The following is a 19,816-nucleotide window of genomic DNA, read 5'->3' as shown; positions in this document are numbered from 1 at the left end:
AGTGGCCGCTGATGCATTTAAAAGTATGGGAACTGATTTTTACAAAACTTATCTTCGCATGGTTTAGGTTAGTTTCGCTCGCAGTGGCCGCCCGCCTTTAAGGCAGGCGGCCACTGCGAACGAAACTAAACTAAGCTAAGAATATAGAAAGAAACGGTACCTAAACGAAAATAAGTTTCATCGGCTACTGGGAACGATTTTCGCTCAGTAGTCAGCTAAGTTAGCTGCGTTTTCGTATTGTGTCTCTGCTCTCATAGAATTAATCGCTGCAAAAAATTCGCTGGAACCTGTCACGAACTAAAACGAGCATTCATATATTTTCGTTTTGTTTCGCTCAAGTAGCCGCTGACGTATTAAAAAGTATGGAAGCTGATTTTTACAAATCTTATCTTCGCTTAGTTTAGTTTCGCTCGCAGTGGCCGCCCGCCTTACTCTGTGACTCTATCCCTATTGGCAATTGTTTAGAATCATTTGGTGGCATCAAGGCAACGGGTGACTTCCGTTATGCCCTTCCAGCCAACATCTTGAAACAAATTGAAAAATTTAACAAAGTAATTGAAATTTATTGATCTGTTACTTATGAAAAATCGACTAGTTTAGAAAAAATTATTCATGGTTATCCTGGAAAATGGAAAAGAGGATAATATTTAATCAGCAAAGAGAATAAAAGCTGCTTTATTATGTGACTGTATTTGTGTATGCTGATAGAATTCTAAGTTTTAACTATTAATGCTTATATAGTTTTAAAAGGTATCACTCTAAGTATACTTTTATATTATATCCTTAGTTATTCATCATAGGATCCTTGAAATACTGAAACATACGAACCAATAGCCTTGACCATCTGAAAAATATAAGAAAACATGTTTACTGAAAATTATACATCTTGAGCCAATTTATTAAGCCTTGAGTCTCTTGTATCGCCGACCTGAACATAGCAAATTCTATGTAATTTTTAAAAATGATGAATCAATTTTATTCTACAGAAAAGGATATTTAAAACTTTCTAAAGAAGCATTTAAAATAAAATAATTTGTAAATTTTCAATAGCTTCTTCGAATTTCTTTTTGAGTTATGAAAGATAAAGACATTATATGTGCCAAAAATAATTTGTAAATATGAATTATCCAACAAAAGAAAAATATTTTTAGTTTAGTGGTATTATGGAGGAAGTAGTTAGTCTTCGAAAAGTTTTTGAAATAGGCCAGAATACTTACTAAAGGCTATAAATAGAACCATTTCCAATTATGACGTTACCTCACTCACATATTTAGATACTCTGTAGTTGGACCCATTGTTGTTTATTATTGTCTATGCGTGCTCAAGTTATACCTCCTAATTTCCTAATATTATGGTCCCATCTCAGATTTGGTCTTCCTCTAGGTCTCGTAATTTGTGGGTAGCATGCTGTAATTTTTGTGGTTTATCGGTAGTACGTCCTTCTTGCCAGGTGGCCTGTCCATAACCACTTGAGGGATTTGATTCTGTGGATGACATCTATTACCTGAGTCTTTTGTCGTGTCCACTTTATTCTTTTACGGTGTTTCTTCGTTATTCCCAGCATATTTCTTTCCATTGAGCGTTGTGCGACCTGCAGTTTCCTTATGATGTCCATTTTAAGATTCCAGGTTTTGCATGCATAGTTCATGACTGCTAGTACATATTGGTTGAGCGTTTCTTTCTTTAGATAGAGTGGAATTCTAGATTTGAATATGATTGAGTTTCTTTCATAAGTACTCCATGTTAACTTAATTCTTCAGTTGTTTTCTGGTAGTAGAGACCCCGAGCTGTGTATTAGTTGTTCCAAATATATGTACTCTTCTAATATTTCCAGTTTTGTGTTATTTATTAGAATGTCTTTTCTGTCTGCTAGTTTGTTGTACATTACATTTGTTGCCAAATTTATTTTAAGACCTACTTTATTGTTGGCTGTATTTAGTTCGTCAATTGGTGTTTGTAGTTCTTCAGGACTATTGGCTAGTAGGGCTTATTAAGATATTCTCCATCTTTTTTTTAATCCTTTGTTGGTCCAGTTTAACAACGTAGGGCAAAATTATCCATCTTTTAATTATTAACAAGTACTTAATTTTGTGAATTGTTTAGTGTTTAATGAATTAATTTTATTTTAAGCAGTGTTTTTACTTATCGACGAAATATATTTGATTTTTAAAATATATACTTTTCATAGAGAATATGACTGAGAATGTTCTTGACAGATCTCTGTAGAAGAAATTTATAGTAGATTTGTCATATTGTGACATAACTTGTGTGATTGTTATGGTTGTTTGACCAGGACCGCATTATTTTAAAGTTTCGCCTAATTTAGTATTTTTGTAAACTGTCAAAGAACAATTCAAGAACGAATTCGTATAAACTATTTAAAATTAACAATATGCTTCATTTTAAGCAGTTCTGTAAAAAGTTTCCAATACATATTTCTGTAAAATAAAATGGGGAAAACTTATTCATCATTTTTAAACTTTACTTGGAATTTCCTATGTCCAGGTCGGCGATGCAACATACGGTATACTATATACAGGGTGGTCCGAACTGTATTTCAGAAACTTCGGCAGCAGATTTTGCAGATACAAATAAGTAAAAATGTTCGTATAAATATAGGTACGTCCTAAAATGCTTAGTTTCGGAGGTACAGGGTGTAGAAGTTTCAGTTTAATTTCGATTTTTTTTAATAATTTCTGAAGTAACGTTAATATTTGGATGAAAATTGGTATCTGGGAGTTTTTTGATGTGAGAAATTTGATTTTGAAGTCAATATGACTCCTATTTGTAGGGGGCGCCACCTACATATGTTTTAACTGTTTTGAAGAGTAATAACTTTTCGTCCGTACCTGTGTAAAACTACTGAGTGAAAAATATACCTTTCCGTGATTATATATATATATATATATATATATATATATATATATATTATATATATATATATATATATATATATATATATATATATATATATATATATATATATATATATATATATATATATATATATATATATATATATATATATATATATATATATATATATATATATATATATAAACGGGATTTGGTTTAAGTATTTAATACTCATTTCCAACTACAGCCTATTGCTGCCTTCCCGTTACCCTATGCCACACATCTCGATTTAGAGCGTCATCAGCTTCTAGGTTACGAGCTTCCATTGCTTCCGTAACCGTTCCGTTCCAGGAGGTCTACCTCTCTTTCTTCTGCCCTGGGGAGCCCATTGAAAAACTCTCTTTGGCCACCTGTTCTCCGGCATACGCAGAACATGTCCAAACCATTTTAAGCTGGATTTTTCGATTCGATCCAGTACTGTCTCCTCCGATGCATTCATGATACGCCTGACCTCGATGTTTGTTTTTTTTCCATCCTAGATATACCAGCACTTCTTCTAAGGTACTCCATTTCAACAACTTGGATTTTGCGCTTCGCGTCTGCACTCAGAGTCCACAGCTCTGAACCATAGCAAAGAACTGACTCCACCAATGTTCTTCCAAGTCTCTTTTTAGTTGTTGCAGATAAGTTTCGGTCCCACCAGAGGCTGTTAAGACATCCAATAACTTGTTTGCTATTCTGAATTCGGGTTTGTATTTCTTCTTTGCCCAAACCCTCGTTGTTGATAGTAGCACCCAGGTATTTAAATTTGTCTACTTGTTGAATCTGGACGTTATCATTAATGAAGACTTCAAAACAAGCGTTGGAATTGACAGCTAAGTATTCGGTCTTCTTTAGACTAACCTGAAGTCCCCATTTGTTGTATTCTTGATAAAGCCTCTTAGTCATGAACTCTAGATCGTATGAGTCCTGCGCAATCACGACCTGATCGTCTGCAAAGCTCAGGGTAAATAGTGTGTTGTCCCCAATGGGTATTCCCATACCTTGACATTTCGTCTTCCATTCCCTAAGGGCGTTGAAGATCAGAGGAGATAAGCTGCATCCTTGTCGCAACCCTTTTGTGGTGTTAATTGGATTAGATAGCCTGTCTCCTATCTTAACGTACGATTCATTTTCTTTATATAGCTCTTTTATTAACTTAAGCAAAGGTCTATCTACTTCTAAGATATTCAATACTTCCCATATCTTGCTGCGGGGAATAGAGTCGTACGCTTTCTCCAAATCAATAAATGCTAGATGGACTTCTTGATCTACTGCTATCTTTTTTTCCATCACCTGCTGCAGGACAAAAAGACCTTTCAGCAGGACACCTTTCCGTGACTGTTTACGTAAAAAATGTCTCTAGCAAAAATCGCTACGAGCAACCATTCTCAAGATATTTAGAATGGAAATAGTCACCTAAGTCACCCTAGAGTTAGGTTGTTCTATATCCACTTTTGGGGTAAAATGAGTTACATACACCATTTTTTATGCAGAATTAACTTGTTCTATATCCACAAAAACAATATAGCCAAATTCAGAAATAAAGAAAAAAAATCTAATATTTTGTACTATATCCATATTAATTTGAAAGTCGCGAAACCATATAATGGCCTACATCCAAAATTCACTATTTAAGGCTACATCCTACAGTTTGTAATAGAAAAAAAAATAGAATTATTGTGTTTTTTATTATAAGAATAATGTAGCGCAGAAATATTTTCGGAAAAAATATTTAAAAAGTTCAGTACAAGTTCCTTTTCTGACCTGTCCAGCTTGACAGATTTCATTATAATGATAAGTAGCCAGCAATCTTTTATTTTGATATCGATTTTTAATAGCAGTATAAGCAACTGTATAATTGTTTTCAGTGACTGGAAGTCCTTTAATTACAGGTTCTTTACCCAATAACGTTAGTAAATATTGAAACTTTTCTACATTTGACAATTGTGAATTTTCATGTATTAAAGTATTAAAAAGATCAAAAAATCCAGACCAACTTTTGAAATCGCCTTCAAATATAGGAAGAGTAATTTTCGGTAATTTTGCAGTAATTTTAGGAGTGGAAACATTGGTCGAATTATTTGTCAAAGAACTGTCACCTATAATTTGATATTTTATAGCTTTAGATCCGTAGAATGCGTTGTCAGGTGATATACGTAAAGCATCATATTTTTTAAAATCTTCGTCTGATATGAGAGAAATAATTTGATTGTGATAAGTTATAAAATCTTCATACACCTTGTCAATAGTCTCTACTCTAGCTAAAAATATCGATTTTTGAGAGTTGTCAGTAGATATTGCAACACCAATGTCATAAGTTTCTTTTAAACGGTTAAACGCTGTTGTTCGTTTTAAATCATACTTAGAAATTTTATCTGACATAGTGAAAATATTTTAATATTATATCTGATTTTGAATAAATGAAATTATAATATCAAAACTAAAATAATAATAATTGAGTTCAGGTAAAACTGCAAGAATTAATATCAGTAAAAAATATTGTTTATAAGCAAATGTGAAACTATCAAAAAAAATGTACTAAGTACAATTGTGACAGTACAATACGATAGTACAATTCTACGACGCTCAGAATTTACCCGACCAAGTAAATTGGTGCGTATTTGTATCGCTGCGCGCTCGTACAAAAAATGAACCAAAAAACTATATGGCTTGGTATCTGTGGAATGTATGGATTTTAAATCGCAAAATTGAAAACTGATATATTAAAAAGAATTATAAAATAAAATCCGGCTCGAAGGACCAAAAATGTGGAGAAATGCAGTTGTGGACTGTATTAATTTTAAATTTTAGTTTGACTGGTCTTATTTTATCAATGTAAATTACGTTAATAGCTGGGAGAAACCGCACAGAGAAATGAGAAACCTGCTCCTACCTTTAATGGTCGTCTCAGACAGCTTCAGAGGGCCCTCTTCTCGATCTTGATCTTCTCAGCGCTAATTTTCACACATAAACTAACATGAATCGTCTTTGAAGGGATTTAACTTTTAAGTTCAGACTTTCGGCGCGTTTTAGTTAGCTGACCAATTTCGTCGTACGACGGTTTGTAATAGACTATGTGCCACACTTCCTAGTGTTGGGGCATGCGTACGCTAATGTTGCAGGAAGCAGGTATAAGTGCGGCAATTTAAAATTTAAAGAAATTAAAATAATTAATCTTAATCTAAGAAATTACATAAAACAAAATAATTTTATATAAAATATTAAGTTTCCTTAACAGTGGATATGGAACGAAAATACCAGATCAAAAAATATGTTACTATGCATAAAAATTAGATTGTTCTATATCCATTTATTCTCGATCTCTTTCTCTCTAACATACAATGTATGTATCTGTTTTTATTTAAATTTAAGGCTTTTGTTTTAAGCGGGTTAAATTGCACCACTAAACGTTCGTATGACAAATAGGCGGCAAATCGGTTCGTTTGTAAAGCACTGATTGCCTGATTTGTTAGCAAATTCGAATGTTTCACACTTCGGAATTTCGGAAAACCAGCTGCTTCAACTCAATTGACTGCTCAATCGTTCGTTTTAAAAGCACTGATTGCCTGATTTGTTAGCAAATTGGAATGTTTCACACTTTGGAATTTCGTGAAACCAGCTGCTTCAACTCAATTGCCTGCTCAACCGTTCTCTAATACTATCAATACTAGAGATAGCTAAAAAAACATTTAAATAATCCAATGAAAGTTAAAGATCAGATATCTGAGTAAGTTATTCTAACACTATACATACCAAACAAATAAGCGAAAAAAAAATGATAGTTTTTAATAAACAATGCAGACGAATAATTACTACTATTGTATTTTAGGTTTCTATTTTTTTATGTTGTTTTTAGTTAATGTCTTATTGTCTGTCTTCAAATAAATCATATGCTTAAAATGAGTATTATATTATTCTACATCCCCTTATTTTGTTCTATATCCCTAAAATCGGCTCAATGCACAGCTAATAAACACATTTGTTCTATATCCAAATCTAATATCACTAATATTTTTTAACTAAAGCTTCTAAAAGTAAAATAAATACATATGTTTGATAGGTTTTTATATTACCTTTAATTTATATGTTTAATAGAACGTTGTGATGGATATCCAGTTTAAACCTTAAACCTTGTTTTCTCAGTTTCATCGAAATGGGCTATAGAACAATCTTATTCTAGGGTGACCACATGTCATTATTAACAAAAAATAAATATGTTGAGTAGATAGTTATTTGAAATAATAAATTTTATATTTTTTTAAATTAATCATAAATTTTTCTTCAAAAAAATGACGATAAAGAACTTTTGGCACAAAAACATTTCAAATTTATGATTTCAGTCTAATAACTATTTAGTCAACATGTTTAGTTTATGTCAACGATGACAGGTGTTGATAATTTCGATTCCAAATATCTCGAGAACTATTACTCCTAGCGATTTTTACCAAGAGACCTTTTTTACTTAAAAACTATCGTAAATGTATATTTTTTACTCAGTAGTTTTATACAAGTACGAACGAAAAGTTATTACTCTTCAAACCAGTTAAAAATTGTGTAGGTGCTACTTCATAAATTATATGATATAAATGGAAATAAAAATGACAATTCTACACCCTCTATTTCCGAAACTAAGCATTTTAGGATATACATTTATACAAACTTTTTTACTTATTTTTATCTGCAGAATATACTGCCAAAGTTTCCGGAATACAATTTGCACCACCCTGTATACACTTTCTATCACTTACTAGTAATGCTGTTTCATTTGTCATAGGATTAAACGGGCCAATTCTCATTTCTAGAGGTTTTTGCACTCTCGCTAACAAAATTACTAATAACTTTTTAGATTTGATATCGAACAAGTCCCACTCACTCTCAAATATAGCATCGGCAATAGCAATACTCTAAAATTGACAAATTTAAACATTTTTATTGAAATATCTTTCTGAAGAGTTAAATACAATCAAATACGAAAGCAAACTGTAATACCTGGACACTAATTTCATTGGCAGCCCAGGCATAAATAAAAATTTGCATTAGCACAAGCATTATGTACGGACCACCATATGTCACATATAACGAAAACGATGGGGCCTAGAAACGAGTTAAGTTATAGAGTTAAGATGCTGTTAATTTATACTTATAAATAGGTAAGAGATGAGGTTATATTTGCATATTGTGTTGGCAATATACTTATTTCATTTGAAACAGTCGCTGTATGTTTTTAGGAAAATGATTGTACACATTAGATGCATAAATTTTGTTCGAATCTGCAACACAATGTTTTGTATACTAAAAAATGGAATAATTAAATATATTTGACATTTTTTACAATTTAGATCCTTAGCTATGGTAATAGCCTAAGAGCTGACGACATATTTAGAGAACATATTTTAGGCAAGCTAGAATAACTAAAAATGTATAGTTTATTAACTGGTGAACCCAGAATCCTAAGTCTGGCTGGGGGGTTGGGGGTATTTCGCTATTGCGCAACCCATAACATTTGCAAAAAAATAAATCTAAAAAACATTCTTTCGGCAACTTGAAATTTGTTTATTCTTAAATTTTAGCATCTATTTCACCTAGAAATAAGTGTGCCAGACTTTTATTTCGGGGTTAAAGTGTAACCCGACCATTCCAAATATGTTTAATTATTATACCTGGAAAACATACTTTAGGCATTCTAAAATTTTTACAGCGTGTTTATTAGATGATATTAAAAATTATGTGTTAATTGCCAGACGAATTCAATGGGATTTAATACTTGCCAGACGCGAATAAAGATTTTAAATGAGCGCGATAAGAAAGTCTTATGAGTATCTAAAAGCGCGAGAAAGATACTTTATTGAGACCCGTCGGCAGCCGATGCGGCTGACGTAACAACATTTTGGAGTGTTGGAGTAAAAATTAAAAAAAAAAAAACTAACTAATATTGAATAAATAAAAAGAAACATTTTTTAATAAAAATGTATGATTGAAATCCTTTCAATAAGAATACTTTTTAATTTAAGTATTTTGTATCTGAAAGAATAAAAAGACGAATAATTATTTAAAAATTAGCATAATATAAAATATATTTTTTTCAAGCGTCACAAAAGTATAATTATTATTATACTTTTGTGTGACATATTATATTATTATTAATTTTTGCGACCTGATTGACAATATAAAAAAGTCATTTTAACGCCTAAGCATAAAAGTAAAGCACTTACTTTTGAATCTATTTAGAAAGATTAACAATGGTACTTTAATAAAATTCCAAAATACTTATTTTTTTAGCACTGTACATGGTACCCTTTAGTCGGGACTACGTTTTCTGGTAAAACCACTTCTTTAAATTTTAAACCATGTTGTTGGCGCACTTTTAAAAATTCTTTGTATTTTTGTAGTGCCTTCATCAAAAACAATAACTTTGTCACTAGTAACTTTTTTACAAACTACACAACTTAAAGGTTTTTTATCCATTGTGATTTAGTAGTTAGTAGCGAAATTAGTAGTTACTCAAATATTTATTTGCAGTAATTATTCTAAACTATTTACACTATGCACGTCAATATTTAATTTATAAATACATATTTGTACATGGTAACTTAATTCCAACAAAATAATCTCTGAATTAAAAGCCTGCAAATAATTGAAATGAAATCGAAAAAAAATTGTTTTTATGAAAATTTGAAGTACTCCAAAATACTGTTACGTAATGCCGCATCGGCTGCCGACGGGTCTCAATAAACTTTCTCGCGCTTATAGATACTCATAAGACTTTTTTGTCGCGCTCATTTAAAATTTTTATTCGCGTCAGGCAACTATTAAAACCCGTTGAATTCGTCTGGCAATAAACACATATTTTTTAATATCATCTAATAAACACGCTGTAAAAATTTTAGAATGCCTAAAGTATGTTTTCCAGGTATAATAATTAAACATATTTGGAATGGTCGGGTTACGACAACAAAAAAGTCTGGCATACTTATTTCTAGGTTAAATAGATGCTAAAATTTAAGAATAAACAAATTTCAAGTTGCCTAAAGAATGTTTTTTGGATTTATTTTTTTGCAAATGTTATGGGTTGTGCAGTAGAGAAATACCCCCAACCCCCCAGCCAGACTTAGGATTCTGGGTTCACAAGTTATTAAACTTTATTTTTTTTGTTATTCTAACTTGCCTAAAATATGTTCTCTAAATATGTCGCCAGCTCTCCGGCTATAACTGTCCCAATTATCGTCACATTAATGGAATATCTCAGTTAAGTTAGTTATAAAATCCGAATTACATATTAAGATAAGGTTTACAAGAAAATTAAATATGACATTAGTGAACATTTTTATTTAAAATTTCGATAAAACTTTAATATCTTGACTGATAGTTTCGATTATTTTCAAGAAAAACTAAAAAAACTACAATTAATTGTTCTAAATATCGTCACTTCTCTACCTATATCGCCCTTTTGCTGCCAAAAGTCACTAACTAACATTTTTCCGAACAACCAAATTCAATCACTAACTATGTTTTGAAGCGGAGAATCGATTGCAAAAGTCATTAACTACGATTTCTGGCTATTTATGTTTTATTTTAATACCGAATAGTTACTAACTATAACATCTTAATGCAATGCAATTCATCTTTAGACGCATTTTTCTCGGAAGTGAGTGTTAAGTGTGAGTGAAGTTAGTGACTTTTGGCAGCAATGGGACGATATCGTCACCAACTTGTCCCAATGTTCGTCATATCTTTATTTGTCTCATTTCACACAAAACCTATTGTTTTTTACAAAAAATTATTCAGGAATTGCGACAAATTGCATAAAATGAAACATAAACAATAAAATAATTAAAGAAATAAGCATACAAAACAAAATCTTAATTAAAAAAATCACCGATATCAGCTCAAAAATAATGCAGATTACTGAATATAAATTAATAAACATTTTTATAAAAAAGAATAAATAAAAAAAAACAGTAACATCAGATTAGTAAATAAATGTTTCTTCTAACTTTAACTTGAAAAATTAATTTTATTTTGGCATATCAGATATATCATAAACACCTCTTGAAGAATAAGTATCATTTTTAATATAGTCCAAAATATCTTCAGAACTCTGATATTTTGCATTTTTAAAATAATAGGTAACGTTTTCCTTGGGTTTCTTAATTTTTTAAAAAATATCGAAATATGACGATAATTAGAAGTGACGGTTAATTGGGCTTCTACCATGTGTTATTATCTAAGACTCTATGTACAACTTAAAAAAATCTACTTACTCCCTAAATCTATTTAGTGCAATAAAAGTAATATAATAATAGTTTTCCTTTTTGAAAATCATCGATTAAATAAATACCTCATTCATTACAGCAAGTATAGCCGCACATATTAGGGAACCCAGCATACATTCAAATAAAGTTATATTATTAATGTTCTGATTTAGATGAGTTATATATCTGGAAGTTAAAATAATTTTAAATATAAATTTAGTCAAAAAATATACAGGGTGGCCCATCGAAAACGTTCCGCAAGGCATAACGGCCAGGGTATTTTTTTTTCAAAAAATCCAAAAACACGTCAATTTTATTTGTGAGGGGGACAACTTTTGCCCCAAAAATGATTGCAAAATCTTCAACCCTCTAAGCGGGGGTGTCATCCCCCAACTTTTTTCAAATGGGAAGGGGTGTGAAGTGGCGCCGCAATAAAAAGAGCTTTCTATTCTCTATATTTCCCCGCCTCGTTTTTGAAAATCGGTCCAGTCATTGAGAAAATATGAAAGATTGAAATTTGAAAAGTTTATTTAAACATTTATCAGAGTAATTTCTAGATGTTTACGCATTTTTTCACTTGCCACAAGGTTGAACGATCAGGTGCAGTAGTTGCTAGATAGCTGTTCTGTGACTTGTGCGTTGAAGTTCTTCTCAATATCGTTAAACTGACCCACAATAGAATTTCCAAAAATACCAGCCCACACGTTCAATTTCTGAGGGTTTTGTGTGTGCACCTTGTGAAAAACCCTGGGGTTGTTCTCAGCCCAGTACCGACAGTTGTGCCCATTAACTACACAATTCAAAAAGAAAGTAGACTCATCCGAAAAATACACATTAAATAGGAAATTATTATCATTTGCCACTCGTTCACCCATAGTTTCAAAAAATTGCAAGCGACGATCAAAATCGTCTTCGATGAATTCTTGTACCAACTGAATTTTGTACGGGTGGAACTTTGTGGACTTTGTTGAACTCGGGTGTTTTTTTAATCTCCTTTGGACACTTGTCCGATTCACGCCGGTCTTATTGGCTAATTTTCTTGTACTCAGCGTACTATCCATGGCAACTTGGCCCAATATGGAATACCTCCAGAGCTTCATTTACTACAGGATTTTCCCTCTGCCTCTTTTTATTCATAACGGAACCAGTTTCGCAAAATTTTGCTACTAACTCGCGAACAATTTTGCCATAAAGGTGTTTATCAGGATAGCGTTCATTGAATATCTGCGCAAACCGATTGCCGCATTCATTATTTTTAAAATAAAGTTCGATTATTTCCACTTTTTCTGCAAGTGAGCACTATAATTGTTAAAAAGTTTAACGATATTGAGAAGAACTTCAACGCATAAGTCACAGAACAGCTATATAGCAACTACCGTACCTGATCGTTCAACCTTGCGGCAAGTGAAAAAATGCGTAAATATCTAGAAATAATGAGAAAAAACAGCAAATTGGTCGAAGGAAATTATCCTTATCATTTACTCTTATAAATGTTTAAATAAACTTTTCAAATTTCAATCCTTCATATTTTCTCAATGACTCGACCGATTTTCAAAAACGAAGCGGGGAAGTATAGAGAATAGAAAGCCCTTTTTATTGCGCTACCACTTGACCCCCTTCCCATTTGAAAAAAATCGGGGGATGATACCCTCGCTTAGAGGGTTGAAGATTTTGCAATCATTTTTGGGGCAAAAGTTGTCCCCTTCACAAACAAAATTGACGTGTTTTTGAATTTTCTGAAAAAAAAATTACCCTGGCCGTTATGCCTTGCGGAACGTTTTCGATGGGCCACCCTGTACACTCCATTATTCATTAATATTACACAATATACGTATACAAAAGTGTGCTCAGTTCTCCTTTGTGGCTGTGAAAGTGAGCTTGAGAAAATTCTAGAAGCCTTTCAAATAATATACCTCCTGAAAAGTTAGTTATGCAAATTTGTTTTACTAGAGAGTAAAATACCTATATCATCACCAATCTCACCAATAATCCTAAAATAACGGGACAAATATTTCAATCAATTATTAACAACAGAAAACAGAAAGGAATTTTTAGACCAACAAAAACACTCGTCCAGTATCCAATTATTAGCATCTCCAATTAGAATAAAATCCGCTGGACCTGGAAACATACCACCGGAGGTGGCAAAAATACGGCACACAAAAGCTATTTGAGCACCTTAACAAATCTTCTAAAAATGCATAAACGGTATGAAAACACAAGAGGAATGGAAAACATTCTATATGACAACAATTCACAAAAAAGTCAGGAAAGATCAATGGGATAACTATAAGGGTATATCTGTATCCAATACTCACACGAAAAATAGAAGACGTATATAGTAACTTAGAATCAGAAGAACAGACTGGATTTAGGGCAGGAAGATCTACAGCTGATCACCTTTTCAGTATCACACAAATACTGAAAGAAAAACTGAATTCAACCAAGAAATATATATGCTTTTCGTTTATCTTAAAAAAGCATATGATAATATCCCGCAAAATAAGTTGTGGGAAGCATTACAAAATACAAAAATTAACGTAAATTTAACTAGAGCAGTCAAGCAGACAAATATTATGAACAAAATACTACAAAAATTAAACAAGGAAAAATGGAAAATTAAGAAAGAGGTGCCAAGTTATTAAAGGGCTTAAACAAGGATGTGTCCCTCACCGTTACTTTTTAAAATTTATCTTGAACAAGCATTAAAAACATGGAAGCGGATAATATGCAAAAACATGGGGGATGCCAGTAACTGACGATTCCACTCTATATACATTATGCTTGGCAGACGATCAAACAGTGTTAGCTTAAAATTATGAAGATCTACACTATATGTCAAAAAAAAATCATCGAAGAATACAAACATTGGGGTATTGAAGTAAAACTATCTAAAACGGAATACATGTGTGTTGGTGGTACACAAAAGATCTAATACTCGAAGAACAACATCAAATAATAAAACAATATAACAAATATAAATACCTGGGTATGACTATCAAACAGGATGGTACAACGGAGCAAGTAATCCAAGAAAGAAATACTCAAGGACGAAGAGCTATTAGCTTAGTTAATACCATTCTATGGGACCAATCATATCCAAGAATAACAAACAAAATATATATAACAGTTTAACAGTATTATAAAAGCGTTACAACATGTAGCAGTGAAGTGTGGTTTGGTTTGGAACAGAAAAGATGCTGAAAGCAACAGAAATGGACTGACGACGATCAGCCGGGAAATCAAGGATGGAAAAAATTACAATACAAACGCAAGGATCAGGGAAATTATAGGCATTAAACATTCTATAGTGGAAGATATAAAAGTAAATCAACTTAAATGGTACGGGCATGTCCAAAGAATGACCAATAATAGACTGCTAAAACAAATTCTAAATTGGACACCCACTGGTAGATGCAAAAGGGGAAGGCCGAGAAAAAGCTGGAGAGAGGGAATAGATCGCGAAATAAAAGACAGAGGCAACTAGACGAAAACCTCTGGCAAGACAGGCAACAATGGAGACTAGAAATCGGAAGGCGTCGTAGAACGTTATAACGTTCACGTGCACCGTTTTTTGGTGCTACGGTGGATCAAAACAGTGGCGTTTACAATAAATAACTTTTTCATTTTGTAGGTTTTCTTCTAGGTGCCCGGTGGCATAGAGGTACAGGCTCTCGTCTACCAATCTCAAGGTAGTGGGTTCGAATCCCACACCCGGTATTTCATCAGCCGACTATTTTCATTAAAATAAAAATAGTTTGGGTACCTAGGTCGACTCAGCCTTAAATAAGTACTTGGGATTCACAATCTTGAGGTAATAATAGGCGGTTGAAGCGTAGTGCTAGCCACATTACCTTCCTTGTACACCGAACGGCTCTAGTATGGCAAGCTGTACCTTGCTACTCCCAAGACGTCAAACGCTATACAGACCGGACCACCGTAGTAGTAGTATAGGCAGAACCGGAATAAAAATAGGTAGATATGTGATAAGAATGTTTCAGAATTTGTATTTATTCGTGTTTTAATATCCAAAACGAATACATTATACATACAGATTCTCGCGACAGTTCTCGTGTAAAATTTATTTTTTTAAGTAAAAGAATGGATGTTTACGAAGTTCGTGTGAAAATTCAAATTGTAAAATGGTATTTCCAAAATAGGTCTTATCGGGATATACAAACAATGTTTCCACAAACTTTTGTAGACAGGCCAATTCCATCTTTACCTACTGTATCAAGAGTTATTAATAATTTTGAAACACATGGGTGCGTGTTCCCACAAAAAAACAAAAAGCCTGATGTGTTGATTAATGAAGAACAGGAGTTAAAGCAAGTATTCATTTGTGCTACCGCGGATCAAAATCCCGTCTTCAAGTAATCAAATTGCTGAGGTGGTTGTCCTGCCCACAAGGCCCGTATTGTTCACCAATATTTGAACAATACTTCTCCCAACCGTTTAATTAGTGGATATGGAACTATTTTGTGGCCCGCTAGATCACCAAATCTTTCTCCCAATGACTTATTTTTGAGGGGTTATGTAGGGTTATGTAAAATCCAAAGTGTATGGTCATATTAGGGCTAATAATCTGGATGAGCTTCAAGTAAAAATACGAGAGGCTTTCCAAACTATTAGCCTTAAGGTCGATTTATAGATTGAAAACGGTGCGGTTCGACGTTGCGGTTGCGATTATTTCTATTGGCTATTACCAACATTTCAAGGTCAACGTTCCTGTCGAAGTTAAAAGTTGGTTAACTTTTGACATAAAACGTCAACCGCAACAACAACCGGCAAATTTATAATCAACAAAACATCTTGCGTATAAACGAACTTTTTACCGACCGTAACGTCGGGCGTCGAACCGCAACGTTTTCAATCTATAAATCGACCTTAAATATGTTAGCCAATGTCAGACGGGGATTTTACGACCGCCTAGGCTTCTGTCTAGCACAAGAAGATGGTCTTTTTGAACACGTGTTATAACTTTTTTTTATTTAGAATAATATTTTAGTTTTTTTTGGGGGTTTAGAAAATTTATTTATTTTTAGTTTTGGCTTGTAAACACACTCAAATAATAAATATTTAAGTATTTTTATTTTAAATGTTACCTTAAGTGAAGGTACACACTTGAAAATAATAAATACTCGGCACTCCTCGAGTCGTATTCCTAGTCTGTCATGACCGACCCGTCCAAGCACAACTGCAACTGCGTACTGCCTGATCAGCCAACTAGCCAGTGTTGCCAGATGGAAAAAATAAAAAGTGGTATCGAGTATTTAAAAAAATGGTATTTCACTGAAAAAAAATGGTATTTTTACTTTTAAAGAGGATCTTAATAGGTATTACCTCTTAATATTTTTATAATTTTGATACTATGATTAACCGTGGATTAACCCCAAAAACCAAACGAGCCTCCAATTTGGTTTGAAAACATCGTAGCTGTTGGTTGTTACCTGGTTGTCACATCAGTTTTGAACTCTTGCGCAAGGCTACCTCTACACTCCATACGCAAGGAATTTGATTTTTTTTTAACATTTTATTTAAGCAAAATAACAATAAAAGACATTTTAAATAGGTATAATTAATATAATAATAAGGTAATAGGAACATTTTAAATAGATAGGTAACATAAAATATATTATTAATAATTCAACATTAATAATCTACATATTTGGCTCTGAAAATATAAGTAAAACCATAGACTTAGAATAAAATAGGTAAAACTTTTCAAGAAATAATACCTATAAAAAAACAACAAATTTAACATTTACATATTCTAACATGGAAAATGAAAACTTATACATTAAAAAAATCACACCAAATAAAGGAATCAAATGGTGATTTAAAAAACAACATAAAATATTTCTACCTAGGTATAATAAATTTGTAACAATAGAGATCGATATTATAGGATTTTACCTAACTACCTAATTAGCCGATGAGCAATCAGCAGATATATTCGTCAAATTTATTGCATCTGCTGATTTTTTATACATATCACTATTCATTCGAGAGAACATTTTTTTTGTTGGCTCAAAACTAATACAGGACTTTCTAGTAGCCTGAGAAGAAAGCAATAACGCATCCACTGTATCACATTCTAGCTTGTTGCGTATATCAGTTTTTATGAGATTACACTTCGAAAATAGTCTTTCACATTCCGCATTTGAATGTGGATAGCACAATACATCAAGTGCGAAATTAGCTATATTCTGAAATGGTTTTTCCCCTGACAAATATTCTAAAATACGCAGTTCCGCCCAAAATTTATCTATTTCAACGCTAACTAGAGAATCAATAATTTCAGGGTTGCTTTTGATAATAAATAAGCTTCGCCACTCATCATCAAGTGTTTGAAGTGGATATTTTTTTGAAACCCTTGGGATTGCTTTAGCTAATTCAATTATAGATGATGGCTTTACTTTATTTTTTGGATCCAAAATACCAATTAATTTTAAGATAGAATCTTTAAAATCAAATCGCTTTAAAATTTCGAAAGCGCAAGTTTTGAGAAACCTTTGACACCTCATTAGAAAATCTTTCTTTTCGTCTACGTTTAATTTATTAATTAGGTCAAGAACCCCTACACCTAGATATAAATTATCAAGCGTTATAAATTTGTTTTCATTTTCTGGATTTATGAGAGAAATTTCCGTTTGATTCACATAATTAGGATCCATATAACACATTAATAAATCTTTATATGTAGAACACATTTTAGGGTAGACATCAAAAATTACCACCTTATCGCTCTGAAAATATTCATTAAGCTGAACTACCTTTGGAAGGACCCAATTTAAAAAATTAAAATATGTTTTATTAAGAGGATTTTTTAAAGCATATAAAATATTTTGTGATGATAACATCCTATCTTCCAAAGCACTTCTTGTAAAATACAATTCTAATGCTGACCACTGCTCTAAAATTCTTTTTACAACACTTAATAGTGACAGCCATCTCGTTTGTGATGCTTTTAGAATTTTATGCGGTTCGACTTCACAAAAGTGCTGAAACTCCTTAAGCTCAGTTTGGCGTTTGGCGCTATTTTTAAAAAAATTATAAATATCTCTGGACATATCCTCGCATATTCTTGGCAGTACTTTACAGGCCTGACTTACCACTAAATGTAAAGAATGACAAATACATTTATTTATTACTATCCCTTCCAAATTTTCTCGAAGGCGTGAAGCGACTGAATTGTGTGCTCCCATCATTGTATTACAACCATCAGACGCAAAGCCAATAATGTTTTCAAGGGGAACATTATGAGACGTAAAGGTACTTGTAAGCATTTTATAAATATTTTCAGCTGTGGCGCCAGTCTTGCCAGTAGCCTCATCAAAAACATTTATTAACTTAAAAAACTGGGAAATTATTTGTTTCCTATCTTCATCAAAAAATCTTACTATAATGCATAAAGTGCTGACAGTACCAATATCTGTGGTTTCATCTATAAGAACGCTAAACCTACGTTTACAAAGCTTTTGAGCCAACGTTTCTCTTTCACATGGCGCGATTACATTTTTTACTATGCTAGTTATCTTGGTTCTTCCTAATGTAAGATTTTTTACAATGTTTGAATCAGGTAAACCACGTTTTAAAATACCTGCCAAATGATCGGATGCCAGGAAAGGTATATTATGTTCCGAAAAGAATCCTGCTAACAGTAATTCAAGATTTTTGGTCTGCTCAACGACGACGTGGTCAGTTTTTGGTGCTAAGAACTGGGAAAGTACTTTGCTTGAACCTTGGTTTAGTTTTGTACTGTTGTTCTGGTGCTTAATTCTCGATTGGTGAGTTTTCAAAACAGAAATGTCACACTTTAAATGAGCGTCGCAACATTTACATTTTGACATACATGGGTTTCCTACAAAAAAAACTACTTAAAATACTTGTAAGGTATTTTATTACTTCTACCCTACCTTTTACTGCAGTTATCCAAGGAAATTGTTTTTCCCATTCTTTTCGGTACTTTTGTTCAACTTTTTTTTTCTTGGCGGCAGGATTCTTATTTTTTCGTTTCTCCTCATCTGTATCGACTGTATCGTATGAAGATGAAGACTTTTCACTTTCATCATTGCTCATTTTGGTATTCATAAAAAATTAGAATAGAAGCCCGGGTCCCGGGTCCAAAATCAAATACAATCAAATTTAATTGTAAACACAATTAGAAATAAAATAATCCAATAACCATATCCAATGGAAACGGCGAATCACCGGCGAATATAAAGTCCCTAGATATCTAGGGACTTTAGGCGAATACGGCGAACAGCGCTGCAAGCAACAACAAAACAACTATGCTTTCTCTTCGTCTTACGAATCACTTAATATTCGAATTAGAAAGAAACAGTAATACATGACTACGATGCCCATGATGGACGAGAACGATCGGCTACGGCTACGGTGCTACGGTGACGTAGCCTAATAGAGATAGAGATGTGCTTTATATTTTTAGTAGATGTGGAAAACTAGATTGGTTTGCATTAAAAAGTTTAAAAAATGTAGATCGCTGGGATTCTAAAAAAATGGTAGAAAAATGGTAACGTCTTCAAAAAATGGTAGAAAAATGGAAAATGGTATACTCAAAATTTTTGCAGGTATCAAGGAAGAAAAAATGGTATAGATACCATTTAAATGGTATATCTGGCAACACTGCAACTAGCCGGCAG

The 19,816-nt window shown here is 32.7% G+C and overlaps 2 protein-coding genes across 2 annotated transcripts; both read right to left on the bottom strand.

The window, feature by feature from the left end:
* Positions 1–758: 758 nt before the first annotated feature.
* On the bottom strand, positions 759–11,296 carry LOC115883950 (odorant receptor Or2-like). The gene is made up of 4 exons (XM_030902377.1): positions 11,237–11,296; positions 7,888–7,992; positions 7,647–7,802; positions 759–844 (listed from the first exon to the last, which is right to left on the bottom strand). The coding sequence occupies exons 1-4, from the start codon at positions 11,282–11,284 to the stop codon at positions 788–790; spliced, it is 366 nt and encodes a 121-aa protein (XP_030758237.1). The 5' UTR covers positions 11,285–11,296; the 3' UTR covers positions 759–787.
* Positions 11,297–16,810: 5,514 nt separating this feature from the next.
* LOC115883889 lies at positions 16,811–19,232 on the bottom strand. The gene is made up of 4 exons (XM_030902310.1): positions 19,070–19,232; positions 18,754–19,014; positions 18,430–18,699; positions 16,811–16,824 (listed from the first exon to the last, which is right to left on the bottom strand). Exons 1-4 carry the CDS (start codon positions 19,230–19,232, stop codon positions 16,811–16,813), a joined length of 708 nt encoding a protein of 235 aa, XP_030758170.1.
* Between the last annotated feature and the right edge of the window lie 584 nt (positions 19,233–19,816).

The sequence above is a fragment of the Sitophilus oryzae genome, unplaced genomic scaffold, assembly GCF_002938485.1.
Source record: "Sitophilus oryzae breed Bouriz unplaced genomic scaffold, Soryzae_2.0 scaffold_2006_pilon_pilon, whole genome shotgun sequence".
Lineage (NCBI taxonomy): Eukaryota > Metazoa > Arthropoda > Insecta > Coleoptera > Curculionidae > Sitophilus > Sitophilus oryzae.
This window is presented reverse-complemented; position numbering and strand designations above follow the sequence as displayed.

Excerpts from the sequence above, each read along its gene's own strand:
- LOC115883889 (XM_030902310.1), bottom strand. The coding sequence starts at position 19,232 with ATGAGCAATGATGAAAGTGAAAAGTCTTCATCTTCATACGATACAGTC. Across the intron at positions 19,015-19,069 it reads TTGGATAACTGCAGTAAAAG|GAAACCCATGTATGTCAAAA; the intron begins GTAGGGTAGAAG and ends TTTTTTTTGTAG. Across the intron at positions 18,700-18,753 it reads GGCATCCGATCATTTGGCAG|GAAGAACCAAGATAACTAGC; the intron begins GTATTTTAAAAC and ends ATCTTACATTAG.
- LOC115883950 (XM_030902377.1), bottom strand. The coding sequence starts at position 11,284 with ATGCTGGGTTCCCTAATATGTGCGGCTATACTTGCTGTAATGAATGAG. Across the intron at positions 7,993-11,236 it reads TACTTGCTGTAATGAATGAG|GCCCCATCGTTTTCGTTATA; the intron begins GTATTTATTTAA and ends ACTCGTTTCTAG. Across the intron at positions 845-7,646 it reads CAAATGAAACAGCATTACTA|ATGGTCAAGGCTATTGGTTC; the intron begins GTAAGTGATAGA and ends TATATTTTTCAG.